The 25,793-nt window shown below is 41.5% G+C and overlaps 1 protein-coding gene across 2 annotated transcripts in view; it reads left to right on the top strand.

The window, feature by feature from the left end:
* TUBGCP2 (tubulin gamma complex component 2) overlaps positions 1–25,793 on the top strand; it is a 66,027-nt gene that overhangs the window by 6,311 nt on the left and 33,923 nt on the right. For both annotated transcript variants that reach the window (XM_068255354.1, XM_068255355.1), the window contains exons 3-11: positions 7,336–7,464; positions 10,073–10,246; positions 10,363–10,522; positions 12,908–13,115; positions 15,225–15,424; positions 16,608–16,797; positions 21,499–21,644; positions 23,292–23,472; positions 24,257–24,437. In XM_068255354.1, coding sequence (XP_068111455.1) covers positions 7,336–7,464; positions 10,073–10,246; positions 10,363–10,522; positions 12,908–13,115; positions 15,225–15,424; positions 16,608–16,797; positions 21,499–21,644; positions 23,292–23,472; positions 24,257–24,437 — 1,569 coding nt within the window. The remainder of the gene's footprint in view (positions 1–7,335; positions 7,465–10,072; positions 10,247–10,362; positions 10,523–12,907; positions 13,116–15,224; positions 15,425–16,607; positions 16,798–21,498; positions 21,645–23,291; positions 23,473–24,256; positions 24,438–25,793) is intronic.

Raw genomic sequence — 25,793 nt, forward strand, 5'->3', positions numbered from 1 at the left:
TCTATGTTCCATTTTACTATTTTTGCAGCAGCAGCAGCGGCAACTTTTCACAGACTTTGCCCAACTAGTACAGCTAGGGCTGGATTTGTAATTTTTACTGCCCTCGGCAAACTTTTCTCAACTGATGTCTGGCAGATTTAATTACTGAGATTGAATCTGCCAGTTGCTAAAATCAAGTAATATATGGGCACTTACATCTAATGGGCAACCAAGCAGGCAGATGAGACAGACAGCATTCAGCAGCAGCCTCCATCCCCAGCAAGTCAGCTAATCTACATTGCAGCCATTGTTTGTTTTCCCAGAGTAGCTTGAAAGCTCCGTGTACTCTCCACAGACTCTGCACTATATCAAGAAGTGCATTAGCAGAGGTCTCACTCATGCCTGGGGAAGGCGCCTAAGATAGCTGGTCTTTACCTTGAGGCACAGCATTTGACCTGAGGAAGCGGTTGTTCCGCGAAACGTGTTGTCAGTTGAAAGTGCCCAATAAAGCATTTATCTTTTATATTACTTAAGTGGATGTACTACTTCTTTAAGGTAGGACCATCTTTTTCTCCTTGCTACCTTGTTTTTTTATTTTATATTTGATTTTATTGGTTTTTACTTTACCATAATCCTATAAACATAACACGAATATACTACGGGCGCCTCCTACCCTGTCCTGTTAAGGATGATTATCAGTTAATGTGCAGAGTTCTGAACTTCACCAGCACGGCATGCTTCAGAGAAGCTTATGTTGTAGAGAAGAAGCCAGGAAACAGAGGGGGTGGGGCAGAACTCATTGCCATGCACTCTGCACTGCCCTATCCTATCTGGAGCTGAAGATTCATGCAGCCAGGACGGAGGAGACACGCTGTGTGGATTCGCTCGAGGGAGGGGGAGAGAGTCTGTCTGCAGCTTCAGGCTCTCTCCCAGCCTCAAGTAACACAGGGACAAGACTAGTTTCCCTGCGCTTTATTCCTATTTGTACCTGGCGGCTGCCTCTGCTAGCTGAGCTGCCTGCAAGCTAATAGACCCAGGCAGCCAGAAAAGCGGGGCATAGAAGGGGCTTTCCGTTATGGCGGGTGACAGACAGTTAACCATCCCTGCCTCTTAGAACCCGCCCAGCCAATCACTGTTCAAGCAGGAGGTCACACAGGCAGAGGAGCGCTCCTATAGTGTATAGCTAGAGCTGAGTGCTGATTTATAGTAGGCAATGGAACACTCCTGCCTGCGGAAGATTTATGTCACCAGCTTTAGCTAGTAGGTAGGCGGACGGGATCTCAAAACAGCCGGGCGGCCCGCCCACTTAAAGGGAAGGTTCAGGGAAACGTTGAAAAAAATAAAAATCCATATCCACTTACCCGGGGCTTCCTCCAGCCCGTGGCAGGCAGGAGGTGCCCTCGCCGCCGCTCCAGAGGCTTCCGGTCGTCTTCGGTGGCCGACCCGACCTGGCCAGGCCGGCTGCCAGGTCGGGCTCTTCTGCGCTCCACGGACGGGCTCTTCTGCGTCCCACGCGGGCGCGCTGACATCATCGGACGTCCTCCGGGCTGTACTGAGCAGGCGCAAGGGCACCTCCTGCCTGCCACGGGCTGGAGGAAGCCCCGGGTAAGTGGATATGGATTTTTATTTTTTTCCACGTTACCCTGAACCTTTCCTTTAAATAGTCCTGGGGAGAACACTGGAGCATTTTTAATATCGATTTTAAGTAGTGCCAGCTTCTTGCATAGTGCTGGACAGTATAATTAAGATATGGTAACATAAGGCCTGGGGCCACTGGCATCGTTTGCAAATGGCCGGCAATCGGTTAAAGGAGTCATCAATCAATTTCCCCTATCCCCCCGATCTACTTTACCTGGGGCTTCCTCCAGCCCCTTGCAGCTGACATGTTCCACACCGCAGCTCCGCTCTCAGCCGCCGGCCCGGGATCCGCACCGGTGCAAAGGACGACCTCGAGGTCGTCACTGCTTCTGCATGAATCGCCACTGTCAATCAAGTCCACTTTGTCCGGACTGGACTGTGCAGGTGCAGAACGCCTGCACAGTACAGTCCGGACAACGTGGAATTGATTGACAGAGGCGCTTGCGCAGGCGCAGTAGAGGACGGCCTGGTGAGAGTGTGCGGGGACCACGGGCCAGCAGCTGAGAGCGGATCTGTGACTTGTCAGCTGCAAGGGGCTGGAGGAAGCCCCAGGTAAGTAGATTGGGGAGTAGGGGAAATTGATTGATAACTCCTTTAAAGAGACACTGAAGTGAAAAAAAAAATATGATAATGAATTGGTTGTGTAGTACAGCTAAGAAATAAAGCATTAGGAGCAGAGACATAAGTCTAATATTTGTTTCCAGTACAGGAAGAGTTAAAAATAGCCATTAAGGGCAGCACGGTGGCGTAGTGGTTAGCTTTCTCGCCTTGCAGCACTGGGTCCCTGGTTCGAATCCCAGCCAGGGCACTATCTGCAAAGAGTTTGTATGTTCTCTCCGTGTCTGCGTGGGTTTCCTCCGGGCACTCCGGTTTCCTCCCACATTCCAAAAAAAAACAAAAAAACATTAAAGAGGAACTGTAACGACAAAACGGCCCCTGGGGGGTACTCACCTCGGGTGGGGGAAGCCTCAGGATCCTAATGAGGCTTCCCACGCCGTCCTGCGTCCCTCGGGGGTCTCGCTGTAGCCCTCCATACAGCGGTGACGCAATATTTACCTTCCTGGCTACTGCGCAGGCGCTCTGATGGCTGTCGGCGCCGAAGTAGGCGGAAATACCCGATCGCCGTCGGGTCTGCTCTACTGCGCAGGCGCAAGTTTCCGGCGCCTGCGCAGTAGAGCGGACCCGACGGAGATCGGGTATTTCCGTCTATTTCCGTGCCGAAAGTCGCCACAGCGCCCCCGCTGGAGCCAGCAAAGGTAAATATTGAACTGACAGTCGGCACAGTCGCCGGCTGTTCGGAGGGCCGCGGCGAGACCCCCGTGGGACAGAGGACGGCGTGGGAAGCCTCATTAGGATCCCGAGGCTTCCCCCACCCGAGGTGAGTACCCCCCAGGGGATGTTTTTCATGTTACAAAGTCTCTTTAAGCTCTGCAACTTTGAAAGTCATGCAGAGCTCTGACTTCTGATTAGGTTATCTCAACTGTATTGTGTTTTTCTTTTGCAGAAAACAGTTCAAAAGTTCACTGCCTGTTCTGCAAAAACTTTTAGAATGCTGATTAATGTGTAAACTGCAAGTATTAGAGAATGATGCAATGTTATAAAAATAAAAAAAAGCTGTATAACTGAAAATAAAAATATGAGAATATTTTTTTGCTACCAATGTTCTAGTAATTACCCCTACTACACAACCAATTCATGATATAATTTTTTTTTTCGCTTCAGTGTCTCTTTAAGTGCTGCAATAAGTGGAACCCTATGGGGTGGTAGAGCGATCCCAAAGCAATGTATTCAGCATTTTTTGGACCAATCACGGAGCAATCGCATTCAATGGCTGCAGAGTCAAATTGCGATCGCTCCAGGAATTGCGTTTAAAATTACAGGATTTTCCTGATTTAGAAATTGCAAGCAGTTTGAGATTTCCGAAAAAGTGCTGCCAGTGGTCCCTAGGCCTCAGACACAGGAAATACAACATACTGTATGTACTCTAGTATAAGCCAACCCCCAAACACCCCCCCCCCCCTCTCACACTCACAGCCATGGCTGGCCACAACCATATATTTGAAAAGCACATAAATTCAGCAGATTGCAATAATAAGCCAGAACATAAAGTAGGCCTACAATGGAGATGGACATGTAAAGGACAGCTATTGCAAAGTTTAAGCTGGCATAAAGATAAAGCAAGAAAAATATACTTGGATTTGTTAAAAAAAAGATAAATCAAAGAATGCCGAGCCACATAGTCATGTCTACAACTTGATATAGGAATGCAAGGATTTTCACCACTCAGTAGACACTGTTCCTGTATGCCTTCCAAGGCTATAACTCAAGATGAGGTTAGCTGGGACCTCCCATGGAAATGTCAAGTGTGTGGTCTCCCTCAGATGATGCACCACTGTGCATATAGTGGGGGCACTGTGTGGGGTTACTCAAAGAATAGTGACTCGCGTATAAGCTGAGACCCCCACCTTTTGGGCCCAAAAATTAGGCGTATATACAGTAAGTGTGACACTACAAAATGTTTTACAATAAAACGGCGATAAAACAATAGGGGAGGGAGCTCTGTCCTTGAGAGCCTACAATCTAAGGGCAGGAGACACAAGGTGGGGCAATTAGGAAGCTGTGTATTGATTATTGATAAGTTCCATATTCTCCAGGAGTTGGATACTGTTCAGGGTGTGCTTTTAGTTGACTTATAAGTTGCCGGAAAAGTTGAATGTAAATAACAGTTGTAGAGCATGGAAAAATCGTATGTATAAATTCTCTTAAAGTGGACCTGAACTCAGATCTTCCTCTCTGCTCTAAAAGATAAGCAACAGCATAATAACCTTTAAAGAAAAATGTTTCTTTATTACAGCTTGCAGAACTCCTGCAATAAATCTGCAGTGTGTCTACTTCCTGGTTTCATGGAAGCAGACAAAGCATTTTCTTATTAGCTGTGTCTGCCGAGGACTGACGAATTTCTGTGCTGACACAGCTGAGAGATCAAATTACACTTGTGATTACATACAGATAAGGGGGAATTAGACAGGCTCTTGTCTCTTATAAGCCACACAGGGTGCAATTTCTCTCTGTTTCCTTGTGTCCTGTACAAGAGTTCAGGTCCACTTTAAAGTGAACCTCCAGACTATAAAAATCTACTCAGCAGCACTGAAAAGGCTTGGTGTTTCTTTAACAGTTTCACAGCATCAGAACTTTGTTTTTCTTACCAGAGCCTAATTTTTAGCTGCTTAGAAGCTAAGCTCCGCCCCGTCAAAGAAAACTGCCCCGGCATTTTTCCCCTGATGCTGTGCAAAGCATGATGGGATTTCTGATGATGTTCTCGTTGCCTAGCAACTAAGAGGGGTGATCAGGACACAGGACAGTTGGAACTGTGTCTCATGCTCCCTGTCGCCTCCTTTCAACCAAAAAGATGGCTGCCCCCATGAAATAACAAACATTTGCCTGTTCTTTTAAAACAGGGTGGGTAAGAGATTTTATTACCGATTCTAGTTTAATTAACATAACTAATGTAACATAATGGCAGTATGTTTGTTTAGGCTGAAGTTCTTCTTTAAGAATTCCAGTGGAAATATTTATAACATAACTATATTTAACTGTTTTTAATTTACTATAAAATATCAGTACATTTTTTGTAAATTGGGGTTCCATTCAGTTAAATACAAATTGATGCCAATTTTACTTCATACTGGTCTTAATTTACATTCAATATGTTTTTTGTGCATTATATGGTACCAGGGCAAAATATGGGCTTGATTCACTAAGACAAATAGCATGCCTTATCAGAGTTAACACTCCTTATAAAAGCTAACGCGCCTTATCAGAGTAGCATAGCGAGTGCTACGAACTTATGCCTGCTAATTGGCAGTGACGAGAGCTCCGCTCGTCCTTCCCTGGGCCCCTGTGGGTTTCGTAGCACTCACTATGCTACTTATATAAGGCGTATTAGCTCTGATAAGACATGTTAACTTGGATAAGGCATGCTAGTTGTCTTAGTGAATCAAGCCCTATGTGTTAAGAGAGAGCTCAGAAGAGAAAACACACAGGGAAACAGTACTTTTAAAGTGACACTGACTTGAAAAAAAAACATATGATATTGTATGTGTAGAATGGATAATTACCCATAATAGAACATAAGTAGTAAGGATACTGGTCTCATATTTTTGTTTTCAGTTATATAGATTTTTTTTTGTATAATATTGCATCATTCTCTAATATTTTCTGTTTACAAACTACACTCTGTATTTTAAACTATGAAAGAAAGCAGAGCTAATGACCCATTGAAATTCCCTTTAGTAAAGGTAACCATACACTGGTCGATTTGCCATCAGATCCCTCTCTGATCGAATCTGATCAGAGAGGGATCGTATGGCTACCTTTACCTGCCGCCGCTCCCCCCGCCCGCATGCCCGCATACATTGCCTGCTCCGCCGGCGCGACTCCAGTCCCCAGGTCACCGCTGCTCCGTCTCCGCTCTGGTCTCCGGCCCCGGCATGCTTTACTTCTTCCTGCCCGGCAGGAAGTTTAAACAGTATAGCGCCCTCTACTGTTTAAACTTCCTGCCGGGCAGGAGGAACTGAAGCATGCCGGAGACCAGCGTGGACACGGAGCAGCGGTGACCGGGGGTAGTCACGCCGGCGGAGCAGGTAATGTATGCGGCTCTATTGCGTCGGTCGTTGGGTACTCAACGTCGCTAGCGACACGCTTCCTACCCGCGGGCGATCGGTAATTTTCCGCGCGGAGCAATCGACGGGATCGGACGAAATGGATCGAAATTCGGCGTGTAGCACGAACGATTGGCAGCAGATTCGATCCCAGTGATCAAATCTGCTGTCGAAACGGCGGCAAATCGGGATAGTGTATGGCCAGCTTAAGACCTTATCTGCAGCTCTTACTGTTTCTTTGATGTATAAGTGCTTCAGACAAGCAGAGACGAGCTCAGAGATAGATAACAACTGAAGTTTATTAACTCTATCTGCACTGGAAACAATATAAGACATATCTTTGCTACTAATGTTCTGTTTCTTAGCTGTACTACACATACACTTCATTATCTCATAAGTTTATTTTCTTATCAGATTCCCTTTAAAGTGAAATGAGCTCCATTTTTAGCACCCAGAGCATTCCAGTAGCACATTAAAAATGCACATTAACAATGTGATTCTATACAAAAAAAAAAAATATATATATATATATATATATATATATATATATATATATATATATATATATATATATATATATATATTCTATCTCTTCTTTTTACAATTAAATGTTTTTTCACAGGCTTTTTTTGCTCTATTTCTGCCAGTCTCCTTTAAAATTAATAAAGGGTTGAAAAGAAAGTAAGTAATCAGTGCTATGGGTAAAAAATTTGCCCTTTATCTCACTTTGCCTACTTCTTCAGGTCTTGTGCCTAATTCTTGAGGTGCTTGTGTGGTCTTACAGTCAGCCACTAGGCATGAAATCTGAAGAAGTGGACAAAGTCTCACAAAACATCTTGGAAGGTACCAGGAATACTTGTTTTCACCCATAGTACTGACTTGACTTCTTGTAGGAGGAAAGTGATGACATACTTACCTTTTTAATACTTTTAAACTGTTTTGGGTGCCTCTATAACAGTAACTAACATTTACATGTGCATGTATACCTTATTTAAACCACAAATAAAACAAGTTAAAGACAATGGTATCGAAGCACTGTGCATCCTGTTTTCTGTAGGTGAAAATTGCTGAATTTTCTAAGACACCAGAAGATTTTCTCAAGAAATATGAAGAGTTAAAGTCCAAGAATACCCGTAATCTTGACCCATTAGTGTATCTACTTTCTAAGCTCACAGAAGACAAGGAGGTAAGGGAGTTCTTGGTAAATAGCTGGACATACTGATTGCATATCTAACCAACAACCAATTGATTGCATGTGTGTGCTGTCTGCTTCTTTTACCTGGTTTTTATTTTTGCTTTTTGTTTCCCTGGATAAATGGTTTCGTACACATTTGATAGCTGAAACGTGTGTCTGTACAGATTTCCATTGTATTTGCTGTAAATTTTAAAGGGGAAGGGGCAGAAGTGTCTTCTTTAGGAAACATCAACATCTGATTAAATAGTAATTTTCAAGGAGTTCATGGTACATTGGCATTTTCATTTAATATTAACCACTTAAGGACCACAGGCTTACACCCACCAGTGACCAGGCTATTTTTTACAGTTCAGTGCTCTGCGGCTTTGACAGCTCGCTGCAAAGCTATGCAACTTTGCACACGAATGAATCTGCCCTGCTTTTGTTGCCACCAACAGAGCTTTCTGTTGGTGGCATCTGATTGCTGCTGACGTTTTTTTTTTTTTTTTTTAATTAAATTTTATTTTTCATTTATTTTCTTCCCTCCCCCCGAGATCCAATTAGTGATCACCTCTCATAGGCATCGCAGCTCTGTAAACAGAAAAAAAACCCATTGTGGGCTAGCAAGCTGTTTACAGAGAGGAGCTCGGTAACTAAAGTTGGGATGCACGCACGATCCCCGCTAGTCTCCGCCCACCGCTTTTGCCATTTTTTGCCGTTAGGCGGTCCTGGGGCTTCCACCTTCCCGACGCCTATTCGCGTTAGGCGGTCGGGAAGGGGTTAAAATAAGATGTTTGTCTCTATAAAAAAAGGGGACTGAGGGAAAAAAGGTACATAGATGTAACCTATAATATAAATGAAGCATTCAGTCAGCGCCACGGCCAATCAGAATGTGTGGGGTACACTGACAGTGTTGTGGCCAGTGTCAGGGTGGGGCAGGAGAGAGCGTGTGCCGGGCGGGAGGACAAACAGTGGCTGGCTTAGAAATTACTATTATAGATGCAAATCTGTTATAGATACAAAACTCCCACCCAAAACAGAATGCAAGATGTGCATCCTGACAGGGCAACAGACACCCAGCAAATGAGTTTGAAAGGAGATATCAAGGAAATATAAATAAAAATCCATGTATAGCTTGGTCCGAATGAAAAACTGTAAATAGAATTATGCGACTAACATAAAAATAAAAATAAACCAAAGTTTATTTAACGCATCCTTATATTGTGTAGGGGCAAGGTCTTAAAGAGAACCTGTACTGAGTAAAAATATTTAAAATAAACAAATGAGGTAACTTCAAATGAACATTACATAGTTACCTTGCCATCAATTCCTCTCAGAAGCTCACCATTTTCTTCTGACAATAATCCCTTCCAGTTCTGACAACATTTTGTCAGATCTGAAATATAACAGTTGCTGTCAGTAAAATTTTAGTTGCTGTCAGTTATAGCTGAGTGGACAACTGAAGTGCCCGGTAATGTCCATGTTTCCCTATGGCTCAAGTGGGCGATGTTACAGTTTAACTGTGTGCTGACCAGAAAGCTGTTATGGGTAACTGCCATTTTCAAAATGAAGGACGGAAAATTCCCTTGATCACAGTGAACAAACAGGACGCGGGACAGGAGAAAGACACTGAGGAGTAGACTACGTAGAAGGTAAGTATGACTTGTGTATGCTTATTTTGACTTAATTTTCAGTTCAGGTTTTCTTTAAACATGGGTGTGGTTACAGGAGGTGACTAAACAGTATTTTCATTATATAGTAGTATAGTGTCACCCTGTATTGTGGCCACCTTATTCTGTTCTCAGTTTGAGTATACACACATATAGTTCATGCATGCATTATTTTATGAACCTTGTCTATTCTGACTTGCTTATCCTTATTGTCCTATTAAGCAGATCATTAAGAGATCATTAAATAGTGCCTCATAGATGGACCCAATCTGCATGTATAGAGTCCCATATGAAGCATATGTAGCATCCTATTTAATGCCATTTTGTTGTCACCTCTTTGCACTGTCCCCTTATAGTGTTCCCTGGTGTTTTAGTGGTCCCCACTTCTCACCATGCAGAGATCAGCATAGCAAGTATGCTGGATAGCGTTCTTGTTAAGACTTGAAGGATTTGAGCCTTTGGCCGGGGTTCGAATCCCTGCCTAAGCCACTACGTAAAACAGTGAGGAGTCTTTCAGTAAGGCTCCCTAATCATCTTGGTTGCCTGTGGAGCTAAGCGCTGCAGTATCTTACCTCTACCGGTTTCAGCGACAGGTGTGATTCTTCCATACCTGCCCTCCAGCCATCCTTTGTCTAAATAGTGTACCGGGTCCTGGCCTGATGACATCATCAGGCTGGGACCCTGTTTATTTGGCTGGCACTGGGAAGGGTAAAATACTAATTACATCAGCATTGCTTCAGACTGCTGATGTCTGCATGGAGCATGGGGAGAATTGGGCATCAGAGAGGGTTTCTCTGATTAGTCGTTAACGTATCCTCTAGGATACCAAATGGTTGATATAGTAAGACTTTAATTTATTTTGATAAAGAAAGTGGCAGGGTTACTTTGAAATAAAAATTCACAACAAACTTAATTGTGCACGAATGTGACGCTTTTCCTATCGTTACCAGACACTTCAGTATCTGCAACAGAATGCTAAAGACCGAGCTGAACTAACTGCCAGCAATGTGGCATCTAGCAGCCTTCCTATCCCTCCAACCACATCCAAGATCTCCATGCAGGAGTTTGAGGAGCTGCAGAGGCAGTTGGGGAGTGTAACTGCATCAACTTCCAGTGGCCCACAGGTGATTATTGGATTATTTTATTCTTATTAGGAAATTATTATATTGGATTATTTTGGTTTAAGCCTTTCAGTACACACTGCCAATTATTGCCTTTATTTCTGTTCTCTCTTCATTAGCCAGCGGAAGTTATGCGGAAATATCTGAGAGACAAGCTTAATAAGAAGAATGCAGGGCAGCCAGTCCCTGTGTTCCCACCGTGGGTTTATGAGAGGCCAGCACTTATAGGAGACTTCCCTTCTCTCGCAAACATAAGTACAGATGTAACTGTGCCCATAGGTATGTGTGGATACATAGTCACTACAGGTTTCCTACATTGCTTTTCCTATATGGCTTTTCTATAAGTTTTATTCTAGTACTGCATAGCTACAGTAAAATTGCAGTTATGAGAACATTTTTATACAGTGTCTTTTTCAAACCTTATTAATCAGTTTAACTGCAATATTTTTTGTTGGCATAGGAAACACCTGTCTTAAAAGGACCACTGTTGCGAAAATCTTAAAATTTTAAATGTATGTAAACATATGCAGATAAGAAGTATGTTTCTTCCAGAGTAAAATGAGCCATAGATTACTTTTCTCCTATGTTGCTGTTACTTACAGTAAATAGTAGAAATCTGACAGAACCGACAGGTTTTGGACTAGCCCATCTCCTCATGGGGATTCTCAGGGTTTTCTTTACTTTTAAAAGGACTTAATGAATGGCAGTTGCTCCATCCAACTGGCAAAAAAGTGTGCAGCGAGCAGGTAGGCTGGCCAGCATCTTTGTATAAATCTTTTTCAAGGAGTGTCTTTAAAAAGAATAAAGGGCATGCTGAGAATCCCCTATGGAGAGATGGACTAGCCCAAAACCTGTTGGTGATGTCAGATTTCTACTACTTACTGTAAGTGACAGCAACATAGGAGAAAAGTAATTTATGGCTCATTTTACTCTAGAAGAAACATGCTTCCTATATGTATGTGTTAACTGTATGTGTTAACATTTATTTTAAGTTTTAAGATTGTCATGGCAGTGGTCCTTTAGGCCTCTTTTACACCAAGGCGCTGCGTTTTAGGGGACGTTAAGATCGCATAACGTGCCCCTAACGCAACGCATGGTGATGTTTAAGTTGGACGTCAGATTGAGCCGCGTTATGCGGCTCTTGGTGCGCTGTTTTCGTTCTATCTATACTGATAGAACAGCCGCTCCAGGATAGTGATGGGAAGTCCGGATCTTTTCAAGAATTTGGATGATTCGAATCGGATCATTGAAAAGATCCGGATCTTTGAACCGAATCATTTGAATCATTTTACTAGGGAAGCAGAATGGGGGTGACATGACTAGCAGGACAGGACTTTCCCTGCACTGTACATTCTGTATGTTCCTGTTTCTTCCAGACAGACATCCACTGTGAACCGAATCGCTCATTGTGATAATCCGGATGATTCGACTCACAAAAAAGATCCGGATTAAATGAATGATTCATTCATGATCCGGACAACACTATGAGTCCAAGTTACGTCACCACAGTGCAGTGAATATTAATTAGCCATGTGGCTAGTCACTGAGCATGTGCAAGCAGTCTAACGCAGCTAAAGCCCAGTATAACGCAAAGCATGCTGCACTTTCCCAGAACGTGCAGTGTTACAATGTAACGCAACATGGGCACTGTGAACAGCCCTTTGATTTTTCATTACTGTGCGGTGGGCTGCGTTACAGGCTGTTCTAACGTGTGCCTGTAATGTCTTACTGTGAAAGCAGCCTTAAAGCAAACCTGAACTGAAAATTAAAAGTCAGAATAAACATACATGAGTCATACCTACCTCTCATATAGTCTACTGATCAATATCTTTCTCCTCTCCTGCGTCCTGTTTGTCCACTTATATCAATTAGAACTGGTGAGCTTGTGAGAGGAACTGACGGTGAGGTAAGTATGTAATATTCTTTTGCAGGATTAAAATGTGTTTATTTTAAAATTTAATCTGTTCATGATCACTTTAAATTATGCCAGCCCGGAACATTAGGGGGATTTGCATGCGTCTTGCATAAGAGCCGTGCCGGCATTGCGTCTTGCAAGGCGTATGCTGTGCATACAATGGAAATGGGCCATAAATGAGTGGAGTGCCAGTTACTCTATTCACAGTACGTATCACAGTGTGGCACTTTACGTTATATACAACAACAATCCTCCAGCCCAACATCTTGGAACAGACACCTGTAGTCTGTGTTTCAGAAATAATGATACACAGAACAGATAGTCTATAGTGGATGGCTGCAAACAACTCCCAGAAGCCATGTGCTCTGTGCTTGTTATTTACAAATTAGAGTTGGTGATACTTTTTTGAGTTTTACTCAAATTTTTTTTACACCCCTCATTTCTCAATAGACCATGACATACAACTGAACCTGTGTGTGTGTGTATGTATGTATATATGTATATGTAATATGTGTGTGTGTGTATATATATATATATATATATATATATATATATATATATATATATATATATATATATATATATATATATATATATATATATATATATATATATATATATATATATATTATGAATATGATCGGTGGGCAAAAAGAGGGTATTCAAAACGTTCTTTTACAATTATAGCCCACACACTCTGCAGAATTGTGTTTCAATTTGAAATAAGCATTATTTGTGTTTTATTACAGGGACTCTTCCACTGCCTTCCCAGGAGGCAGCTATTGTAGAAGACTTGTTGTACATTCTGATTGGAGTTGATGGACGCTATATTACTGCACAGCCACTGATTGGACGTCCGTTACGCTCCTTTTCAGTGGATCTAAACCTGGACATGTCTGTAAGGGAGCTGGTGAACAGAATTCTGCCAGTAGCTGCCAGCTACTCCACTGTAACCAGGTGCTGAATCATACCTCTTCACGGCGATGCATTAGGAACTATAATGTGGAATGTTTCAGTGTAACCATTATGGAGCATCATAAAATTGTATGATGTTCAAATGCAGTGATTCATGGAAATGCTTATAAATCTGATCTGCATCTTTTTTTTTTTTTTAGGTGTTATAATGTTCAGAGAAGGAAGCACAAGGATTTTAGTTTAAAATTGTTATATGGCTAAAAAAATTTCAAGTAGTGTCTAAGGCAGACTTTAGACAAATAGACAAGACAAGACAAATAACATTTATATTGCGCTTTTCTCCTTGCGGACTCAAAGCGCCAACCACTTCACCACTGAGGGTTTTTCCCCCTTGAGCACTAGAGCAATTTTCACCTTTCAGCGCTCCTTCCATTCATTCACCAATAACTTTTATCACTACCCATCACAACAAAATGATCTGCATCTTATTTTCACCACCAATTAGGTGTTCTTTGGGTGGTACATTATGCTAAGAATTATTTTATTCCAAATGCAAATGCATTTTAACGGGAATAATAAGAAAAAAATGGATAAAAATTCATCATTTCTCAGTTTTTGGCCATTATAGTTTTCAAATAATACATGCTACCATAAATAAAACCCACATTTTATTTGCCCATTTGTCTTGTTTATTATACCATTTAAATTATGTCCCTATCACAATGTATGGCGCCAATATTTTATTTGGATATAAAAGTGCATTTTTTTCAGTCCATCACTATTTACAAGCCCATAAAGGTAGTCCCTTGTTAATGAACGAGATAGGGACTGTAGGTTCGTTCTTAACCTGAATCTGTTCTTAAGTCGGAACGCTGTGCAATCTCTGTCCCCTGTGTTTCCAGTGTCCCCCTCTGTGTCGCCTTGGTCTCCATTGTGCCTCCTTGTGTCTCCATTGTTCCTCCTTGTGTCTCCATTCTGCCTCCTTGTGCCACCTTATATTCCAGTTATGCATCCTTTGCTACCTTTGTGCCTCCTTTGTGCCCCTTCTGCCTCCTTTGCTCTCCTAGTGCCTTCTTCACTCCCTTTGTGCCTTTCATGCCCCCTTTGCTAAAGCATAAAAAAAATAATAAATAAATAAAAAAGACAATAAAAAAATACATAAATAGTTACCTAAGGGACTGAAATTTCTTAATATGTATGTGCCATCTCTGTCCCCTGAGCTTCCAATGTCCCCCTCCGGCCAATCAACGACGTCCTCTCTTCCATCAACGCTACTCCCACCGGCTTCACTAATGTTGCGTAGTGACCCAATCAGTAGGAGCTGCGGGAGCTCCTTTTTGATTGTCATTAAGCGACACAAGTGAAGCCGCTGGGAGGAACGGTGAAGAGAGGGAGGACGCCCCGCCATGGAAGAGGTGAGACTGGTTGCAGTTTCCGCTGCACATACTCTGCTTTAGGAAAGAAGGCACAAGAGGTAGTCCCCGGCTTTGTGACGTTATCGCGGCAGATCGTTGGGAATTTGGATCGGCGGGGCATTTGTAGGTCGGGAACTACCTGTAATAAAAAAAAAAATAACTACTATACCCTCTTGATATACATATTAAAAAGTCTCCTAGGTAACTATTTATGTATTTTTTTATTGTCTTTTGTTTCTTTGTTTTTTTTATGCAGTACATTTTTGGGGATACTATGGGAGAGTGTGGGAGGGAAGGAGTTAATTTTAGATTTAAATGTGGGTCTTTTTATTATATGTAGGTGTATTTTTACTATTAGGCCACAAGATGTCCTCAGTCATTTTTTTTCCTAAACATCCTGTAAGCGTACTATTACACTTAAAGGAAGTAAAGCGTGGATGTGTAACTTTTTTTTTTTTTTTACAATGATCACGGCTTCTCATTGAAGCCATCGATCATTGCAGCGGGACTTAGAACTGCGTTCCCTTTCATTGATCTACAGGTTAACGGGGGCGTCAAGTGGGAGCACGGACAGCTGCGGTCGCAGCGGAGATGCATATATCTACACCCCAGACACTGAAGTGAAGTCTGCCTGAGTGTAGATATACTGTCTGCGGGCTCCAAAATAGTTAACATACATGTGTAAACTTTGCTAATATGTGTGGCGGTCACATCTCATCTCTTCTACCTCCTACAGATTCATTGAGGAAAAATCATCATTTGAATATGGTCAAGTGAATCATGCTTTAGGTGCTGCAATGAGGACACTAGTGAAGGAGTATATGATACTTATTACTCAGCTGGAACACTTGCAACGCCAAGGACTTCTGTCCTTGCAAAAACTGTGGTTCTATATCCAACCTACTCTGCGCACAATGGAGGTATTGGCATCCCTTGGTAAGTATATTTTCATTAGACATTCTTCCTGTCTGGGACAACAATTTGCCAGAATATAATTCAGATCAGTAAAACACAGTTTGACATTCTTCCTTGCTCGCTGACAGATCATTTGTTACATACTTTATGTATCATTTACTGGCAAAACATTTACCAGTTGTTCCACACTACAGCTACATACTCTCCATTGCCCACCACTTTAATAACCAGAGGCTTACAGAGAGTCAGACCTTGCTTGTAAGGTCTAGAAAATACAGAATCTGAGACTCCAGCATCAATAAATCCATATCTTGGATATATCCAGTTCCTTTCCTCCAGTACTGTACCTCCTCTGGCATAGGTATTCCAGAAGAATGCAGTGGACTGTATGCTGGGGTTGACCCAGGCAATAACAGAAAAGATTATTTTGAAACTTACATCAAAGGCCTATCTATCCCTGAGAGCCAAACATGTCAATCGTGTCTATATATGTTAAATCCCAATAGTGGTGCTGCCTTCTTTTTTTTTTTTCTCTCCTCAGCAAAATCAATAGTTCTTGACTTGATATCTGGACATTTATAAGTGTGTACAGTTGTTCCCTAGTGTTGCTGGCCTCCTCTTTTCCAGACAGAATGTCTATGTTGACCCCAATTCTCCATTAAAGGATCTACAATGGCCACAGGAGCATCAGATTGGACTGTGGAACAATAAAAGAAGGTGTTTTGCTCTGAAGGATTATGTTTTCTTTGGCTTCCAAAGACATTTTTACAATGTCTGTTTCATGTTTTTTTTATATTGTGTAAGGGGTCCCTCATCTATGTTCCTTGTACTGTTGTCCAATTTATCACTTTTTTTTTTTTTTTTTTTTTTACTTAATCAAAACTTCTACCAATTTCTGTATGTGACTAACCATATAGGCAAATTATCAGTGATCCCTTGCACTTCACTCTGTTGGAGCCCGGGAGCAGAAGCTATTCATTCAAACAATGGAGTGCATCTGCTGTCCATAGTTTTTTTTATTTTATTGCAGCATATTAAACTGCTACGGCCAAGTGTAAATGGATCCATGTAAAAGCATGGATCTATTGGTCCTATTTGTTGGTATATTAGGGTAAAATACATAGAACAGAGGAAATGTAGACATTTATTGGATAAAGCTATGTTCCCAAGTTCTAATTGTTGCAGTGTTTCTTTTATCCCTCAGCCACTTCATTAGATAAAGGACAGTGTCTGGGTGGAGCCACGCTAAGTTTACTGCATGACCGAACATTTGGTTACACCGGAGATACCCAGGCCCAGGAGTTGTGTCTTTATTTGACTAAGGCAGCTAGCGCTCCATACTTTGAGATATTGGAGAGGTGGATTTATAGAGGAATTATCAATGATCCTTACAGGTAAGAAAACATGTTATCACCTCAAGGTTAACACTTTAAACTGCATCCAGTTTACTAATTCTTTATGTCTTTCCTACAACTTTGTAGTCTAAAATATCAGTTTCTAAATAGTCTACTACATGAAGAGATATACATGGAGTACCTATGAGTTTTTGAGTAATAACGCTGTAACAGTTCTGTGCTGACAAAGCTGCTTAAAATATCCATTGTTTATCATGCACTTTGTTTATCATGCATGTTTGTGAACCTTCATTTTTGTGGCTTTCTTACATGACAATTATATACAGTGCAAGGATTTTACTAAGCATCTGTAGCTACCCCTTTCTTTCAGGTGAAATTCTGAGCTGTTAGTGCTAATGATTATAAAGGAATATCAAGTAAAAAAAAAAATAGGCTTGCAAACAAAAATTTCACATCTTAAAATCTATTTACCTAGCTCTTCCCCCCCGAACCAAATTTACATAAAGTGTGCAATAATTGTTTAATCATAATTAGGCAGGTGCATAAATTTGGACACCACAAAAAAAGAAAATAAATCAATATTTAGTAGAACCTCCTTTTTGCAGACATTAAAGCCTCTAAGCGCTTCCTATAGGTTCCAATGAGAGTCTGGATTCTGGTTGTAGGTATTTTGCTCTTTACAAAACATCATTCAGGTTTGATGGCTTCCGAGCATGGACAGCTCTCTTTAACTCATAGTCTGGTCTGGGGACTGAGATGGCCATTCCAGAACGTTGTACTTATTCCTCTGCATGAATCCCTTAGTGGATTTTGAGCAGTGTTTAGGGTCGTTATCTTGTTGAAAGATCTAGCCCTGGCGCAGCTTCAGCTTTGTCACTGATTCCTGGACATCGGTCTCCAGAATCTGCTGATACTGAGTGGAATCCATGCGTCCCTCAACTTTGACAAGATTCCCAGTCCCTGCACTGGCCACACAGCCCCACAGCATGATGGAACCACCACCATATTTTATTGTAGGTAGCAGGTGTTTTTCTTGGAATGCTGTGTTGTTTTTCCTCCATGCCTTTATGCTCAAATAACTCAATTTTAATTTCATCAGTCCACAGCACCTTATTGCAAAATATAGCTGGCTTGTCCAAATGTGCTTTAGTATACCACAAGCGGCCCTGTTTGTGCTGTGGGCGGAGAAAAGGCTTCCTCTGCATCACTCTGGCATACAGCATCTTCTTGTGTAAAGTGTGCCGAATGGTTGAACGATGCACAGTGACTCCATCTCCAGCAAGATGATGTTGTAGGTCTTTGGTGCTGGTCTGTGGGTTGACTCTGACTGTTCTCACCATTCCTTGCTTCTGTTTATCTGAGATTTTTCTTGGTCTGCCACTTCGAGCCTTAACTTGACCTGAGCCTGTGGTCTTCCATTTCCTCAATATGTACCTAACTGTGGAAACAGACAGCTGAAATCTCTGATACAGCTTTCTATATCCTTCCCCTAAACCATTGACGGTGAACAATCTTTGTCTTCAGGTCATTTGAGAGTAGTTTTGAGACTCCCATGTTGCTACTCTTCAGAGAAAATTAAGAGGAGGGAAACTTACAATTGACCCCTTAAACACACTCTTTCTCACAATTGGATTCACCTGTATGTAGGACAGGGGTCACTGAGCTTACTAAGCCAATTTGAGTTCCAATAATTAGTTCTAAAGCTTTTGGAATCAATAAAATGACAGTGTCCACATTTATGCACCTGCCTAATTTTATTTAAACAATTATTGTGCACTTTCTATAAATCCAATAAACTTAATTTCACTTCTCAAACATCACTGTGTGTCTTCTATATGATATATTTAACTGACATTTTTTTAGCGTACCAACCGACAATTTATACAAGAAAAGTATGACCATTAACAAGGTTGCCCAAACTTTCGCATCCTGCTGTATCTCCCCATAGGTAGCCAGAGATGACCTCCGTATAGGTAGTCCCCTCAGTGGTGGCTGGATAGTGGTTAAGGGCTCTGCCTCTGACACAGGAGACCAGGGTTCGAATCTCGGCTCTGCCTGTTCAGTAAGCCAGCACCTATTCAGTAGGAGACCTTTGGCAAGTCTCCCTAACACTGCTACTGCCTATAGAGCGCGCCCTAGTGGCTGCTGCTCTGGCACTTTGAGTCTGCCAGGAGAAAAGCGCAGTATAAATGTTATTTGTCTTGTCTCAGTATTAGTAGCCACAAGGTCCCCTGTATAGGTAGCTAGAAGGTAGTTCCCCCAGTATAGGTAGCAAGGTGGTTGAAACATGCATTCTTATGCATTTTAACCAAAGACGCTTCATACTTTACAAAAATACATGTCAACATGCATTTTAAAAATAGTCCTTGGCCCATATGCAATTCCACTTTTCTCCTACGTTTTCCCCCCGTTGAGATAATGTTTCATCTTCTATTTAAAATAATTTTCCAACACTTATCAACTGAAAAAGTACTAAGAAATAGGTTAAAAATGCTATCAAAATTATTTTGAGTGTTTTCTTGCTTGCTGGTGGCTTAAAAGGCATTTTATTGACAAATTTAAAAATATTATCTAGGAGAAAACTCAGGTGAAAAAAGTGAATTGCATACGGCCCCTTATCTCTTTCTATTCAGTTCATCATCCCATCCATCATTTTGTAATTTGAAGTGTCTGTAGAAAAGGAGAGAAGGCAAAAGAGGAAGCAATAACAAAAAATCAAAGGGGAGAGATGAGGAGGAAAAGTCCTGGAAGGGATTCTTTGACAGCCTTGTCAGAAATAATCCTGCTTTTAGTGTGCCCAGATTGTCATCTCGTAGATTATCAGAAAGTTGTTTTTTTTTTTTTGTTTGTTTGTTTTTTTAGCCCTTGAAAGTGTTTTTCAGAAATCATTGCATGCTGTACTTGGCTGCATGTACTGCCTGACCCCAAATCTTGTGTGAATGACAAGTTAGAGGAACCCTTTCTTGATTATTGCCTGTGAGTGTGATGTGATGTGAGTGTTTACATAATTCTCAATAGGGCTGAGTGGAAAAAAGCACCAAACATTGAGAGCGAAGAGAAGAGACCCCAAAAATATTTGGAGTTTGTATTTCTTACATATGCACTAATATCTTATGCAGAGAAAGGGAAGCTGAAGTGGAAAAAAACCTTTGTAAAACTCTGTAGAGACTGTGATAAATAGACCACCTTCAACAAGTTCTTCTGAGCATAGGGTGACCTTATTTTCACAATTACAGGTAGTCCCCCGTTAACGAACGAGATAGGGACTTTAGGTTCGTTCTTAACCTGAATATGTTCTTAAGTTGGAACATTGTTCCAGCTGTCCCCTGTGCCTCCAGTGTCCCTCTCTGTGTCACCTCTGCCACGTGTACCTGCTTATACAAGTTTAAAAGCCATTTTTTCTTTCAATTTTTTAAAATCGATTTTCTCAAAATCTACAAGTCCAATTTGAAAACTTGTCGGGCGTTCGTAAGTCAGGGACTACCTGTACATAAAGATTTGTGCCCTTTGTTCTGACAAATTAGGCAAGTAATCTAGGTAGCTTTCAGGTTTTATTGGCTACATTGCACATCATAGGAGTAATGTCCAGTTGGATTCTCCAGATCCTACACTAACCAAGCAAGTCAGTTGTGATTCAAACACATGACCAGTGATATGATAAGGATGCACAGACTTCATTTTACACCTGCATTCTATATGATAATTTTTTTATGCACAAATAAAAGGTAATGATATGCAGAAAAATCTTGAAACATGTAAACGTGCAATTAGTGTTGTATTATATTTTCTGGTTGAACTCATCTGAACCAGCAGCTGACAGGCAGTTAGTTAAGCAGTGTGTAGCGCTTACAAGTCAAACATGGCCTGCAGGCAAAATGTGGCCTGCAGAGCCATCAAATTTGGCTCCTAAGTGGTTTCCCAACTTTGCATTATCTTTGACTCACTCTACCAGAGAAGCTATATTGGGGTTGAAGCCCTTGATCACCAGGTAAACCATATGGGGATGGTAGGGGGAAAACAATAGATAACAGGAAACTGTATAGAGGCGGGAGGGTGGTCACTAGACGCCAGGGAACTGTATTGGGGAGTGGGCCACTAGAAACCAGGGAACTGTAGAGGGGAGGGAGGACCACTAAACACTAGGGAACTGTGTAGGGGAGGGAGGTAGAACCACTAAACACCCAAGGTACTGTGTAAGGGAGGGAGGACCACTAGTTACCAGGTACTATATAGGAGAAGGAGGAGGCATTTCACGTTTTTTTTTTTTTTCAAAACCTATTCCATCATTCCCCTGTTTAAGTTGAATAGTGCAGATTTGAGATGTACAGATCTAAAATAACATTTTCTGTGGCTCAATCCCATCATTTTTACGATATTACTACATTTTAGCCCAGCTAAACTTAAAATAGTAGTGACTCATGCACTGTCCAGTTCACAATTTCTATTTATTGATACTGACCCGTATCGCACACAGGTGATGAGGAGAACAGACCATTGTTCAGAGTTGACTCAGTCCACAAAGTGCCTATCGGACGTAGGATGGGGGGGGGTCAGGCAGCAGGAGAGAAAAGACTACATCAGTGTATGCATCACCATTTCAATATATAATGTATATAATAATGTCCTAAGACTAAGGATACACATTCCTCTTGAGATGGCGAAATAATTTGGGCTATACTTATGGTGATTTGTGTATTTTCTTGCTCCTTCTATCATTCTGGTGTTTTGTGGTTAATACAGTGAATTTATGGTGGAGGAACATGAGCTGCAGAAAGAGAAAATCCAGGAGGATTACAATGACAAGTACTGGGATCAGCGTTACACGATTGTACAGCAGCAGATCCCTTCATTCCTGCAGAAGGTGGCAGATAAGATTCTCAGTACAGGTAACACAAATAAATGACTGCCTTTGGTTTTCTGATGGATTTACTTTGTAATTATTATTATTAAAAAGAAAAGACGTTTCTGTGACTAAATTATTAGAAAGGCAGATGTTCTGACATACAGTGGGTTGCAAAAGTATTCGGCCCCCTTGAAGTTTTCCACATTTTGTCACATTACTGCCACAAACATGCATCAATTTTATTGGAATTCCACGTGAAAGACCAATACAAAGTGGTGTACACGTGAGAAGTGGATCGAAAATCATACATCATTCCAAACATTTTTTACAAATAAATAACTGCAAAGTGGGGTGTGCGTAATTATTCGGCTCCCTAAGTAAATACTTTGTAGAACCCCCTTTTGCTGCAATTTAAGCTGCCAGTCTTTAGGGTATGTCTCTACCAGCTTTGCCCATCTAGAGACTGAACTCCTTGCCCATTCTTCTTTGCAAAACAGCTCCAGCTCAGTCAGATGGACAGCGTTTGTGAACAGCAGTTTTCAGATCTTGCCACAGATTCTCGATTGGATTTAGATCTGGACTTTGACTGGGCCATTCTAACACATAGATATGTTTTGTTTTAAACCATTCCATTGTTGCCCTGGCTTTATGTTTAGGGTCATTGTCGTGCTGGAAGGTGAACCTCCGCCCCAGTCTCAAGTCTTTTGCAGTCTCCAAGAGGTTTTCTTCCTAGTTTGCCCTGTATTTGGCTCCATCCATCTTCCCATCAACTCTGACCAGCTTCCCTGTCCCTGCTGAAGAGATGCAACCCCCAAGCATGGCTTGTGGCCAACTGCAAACGGGACTTCTTATGCTTTCTGTTAACAATGGCTTTCTTCTTGCCACTCTTCCATAAAGGCCAACTTTGTACAGTGCATGACTAATAGTTGTCCTATGGACAGATTCCCCCACCTGAGCTGTAGATCTCTGCAGCTCGTCCAGAGTCACCATGGGCCTCTTGACTGCATTTCTGATCAGCGCTCTCCTTGTTCGGCCTGTGAGTTTAGGTGGACGGCCTTGTCTTGGTAGTTTTACAGTTGTGCCATACTCCTTCCATTTCTGAATGATCGCTTAAACAGTGCTCCTTGGGATGTTCAAGGCTTTGGAAATCTTTTTGTAGCCTAAGCTTGCTTTAAATTTCTCAATAACTTGATCCCTGACCTGTCTTAGACCTGTCTTGTTTGTTCTTTGGACTTTACGGTGTTCTTTCTCCCAATATTCTCTTAGACAACCTCTGAGGCCCTCACAGAGCAGCTGTATTTGTACTGACATTAGATTACACACAGGTGCACTCTATTTAGTCATTAGCACTCATCAGGCAATGTCTATAGGCAACTGACTGCACTCAGATCAAAGGGGGCCGAATAATTATGCACACACCACTTGTCATGTATGATTTTCGTTCCACTTCTCATGTGTACACCACTTTGTGTTGGTCTTTCATGTGGAATTCCAATAAAATTGATTCATGTTTGTGGCAGTAATATGACAAAATGTGGAAAACTTCAAGGGGGGCCGAATACTTTTGCAACCCACTGTAATTACCAGCAAAGTGATGGCTTTATCTGTCTGACCTTTATTTGAACAATTGCAGTCTGAACTGGCCTCCATAGCATGCATCTAATAATCAGTTTCTGCATGTGTTGCCCAGGTAAATATCTGAATGTGGTGAGAGAGTGTGGCCATGATGTCACCTGCCCAGATGCCAAGGAGATAGTGTACACACTGAAGGAACGTGCCTATGTGGAGCAGATTGAGAAGGCATATAGCTATGCCAGCAAAGTACTCCTGGATTTCCTAATGGAAGAAAAGGAACTGGTAGCACATCTACGGTAGGAGAGCATATATACCACATTCATAGCTACATCAAGCATCTGCCGGAGTGTCAGATTCTCTTTAGATGTTTTACCTATCCCTAATATTGTTTTATTGTTGTTTATTGGAATTTAATCATATGATACATTCTACCTGTAAAATATTTGCTGTATCCCTTTTACGAGATGTCCTCCTAGATCAGTGATGGCTAACCTTGACACTCCAGCTGTGGTGGAACTACAAGTCCCGTGAGGCATTGCAATACTCTGACAGCTCTAAGCATAACTCGGGGAGGCAGAGGCATGATGCATAGTTATTATCATTCTGCCTTACAAGACAGTGCCGTTCTTGTTTCCTTCAGTTTCCACAATTACCATACTGAATGTGTTCCGAAGTATCCTGCTGAAAAGTAGAGATGTACTTGTGCAAAAGGATACTAATCCTCCCAACAACATCCTAAGATGTTGTTGGAGATTTACCTATATTGTGCATGAACATGTTATATTTGATGGAGCAGCGTGGTCTGTACATGCAGAAACCACTGTCAGGAAATGCATCTTACATAGAACAGAGAGGAACACAGACTGAATACAGGAAATAACAATCCTATAACGATCATCACATTTTTACACACAGCGACACCTTGTGGTTGTTTTACTATACTGCAGATTAGGTAATAATCCTGTTGATACTTCCAACAATATTCAGGAGTTCAATTTAACTAATCTCACATGGCAGAAATTTAATTTGTGTATCTCTCCATAGCTTTATTTCCCCTAATTCATTTTATTTATTTTTTAGGTCCATAAAGCATTACTTCTTCATGGACCAAGGGGATTTCTTTGTGCACTTTATGGACCTTACAGAAGAGGAGCTAAAAAAAACTGTGGAAGATATAGTTCCAACCAGACTAGAGGCTCTGCTGGAGCTGGCATTACGAATGAGTACAGCTAATACCGACCCTTTCAAAGATGATCTAAAGGTACTGCATATATTTTATATGTGCGTCTTCAGCCCAAAATATTAGATTCCAAGAAATCTCTATCAAAATTTTGGGCTATTTCCACTGGAGCTGAATCACAGCGGTTTCCCACATATAACTTTTGTATGCAGAAACGCAGCCTATTGAAATCAGGCTGTATTCAAATCACACAAAAAATTGCCAGCAGCAGTTTTGTATTGCAGCAGTACCCCGTTTTGAAACCAGAACATAATATAGTTGGATCTGCCTAGGCTCTCTGCTAACTTCCTTACCCCCCTTCCTTCTCATCTGTCTACTCTGTTGTGCACAGAGACAAGACAGCTGATCTATGTGTTCAGTCATGTCTCAGGAGCAAACCTGAGAAGAGAAAATATACAGAAGTAATGAACCATGTAAAAACATTGGTTGTTGCATCACTAGCAATAACCATGCACCAATAAATTATTTCATACTAAATAATTCTCTTTTTCTGGATCACTTACGAAAAGAAAACTGATTTCTATACAGAAATACAGTAATTCAGAACTAGGCAGGTGGTGGTTTCGGAGCTTAGCGTAAACCAGGCACCCCTATGTAATGTTGCGCAGGATGCATAAGGGTAATTAAGGGCTCCTGCAGTTGCCGGAACCCGAATTACATATCTCTCCGAGTTGTGACAACTCATATGGGGAATAGTATTTAACACCGCCTGGAAGTTTTGCAGCAGCAGGGACTCCTGGTGCCCAAATCACGGGCAATGCGTACATACATACGCATGCAGAATACTTTATAAGTTAATGTTTTTTTCAATAGTTTTTCTATACCTGTATAGTCCTCTGCTTCTTTTAGGCTTTCTTCCATGACAACACTAAACGCACAGAGCAGCTATCTTGTCTCTGTACACACATGAGCAGACATCCTGACTCATCAAAAGGCAAAGGATGAAGATGAAATTGGCTGAGAGGCTGGGTAGAATTGCAGATCCAACCAGCATTGTCAGATTTCAACATAGTTTGCAGCTGGCTGGAGTATGAAGAAGAAAACCTTTACAGGGTAAGAAACAGCAATTAGTGATTTAATTCATATATGGGGGTCCCCTAGGTTCCATTTCAGAAGATTGTAAGTTGAATTTGTTAGTTAGTTAAAGCGGTATCGTCTCCATAAAAATCAAATTTCAACAGCAACTGGTCTGAGTGTATTAAGTGATAAAGATGCTAATCCTGCATTCAAAACTTGCAAAACTGTTTCTGCTGTTATCAGGGCTGTGGAGTCGGTCCAAAAATCCACCGACTCAGACTCCTCAGTTTAGGATTCCACCGACTCCCGACTCCTCTAATTTGCATATTACAATTTTGTTGATTAAAAGTAGGTATGTAA

The sequence above is a fragment of the Hyperolius riggenbachi genome, chromosome 10 (assembly GCF_040937935.1).
Source record: "Hyperolius riggenbachi isolate aHypRig1 chromosome 10, aHypRig1.pri, whole genome shotgun sequence".
NCBI classification, from domain to species: Eukaryota; Metazoa; Chordata; class Amphibia; order Anura; family Hyperoliidae; genus Hyperolius; species Hyperolius riggenbachi.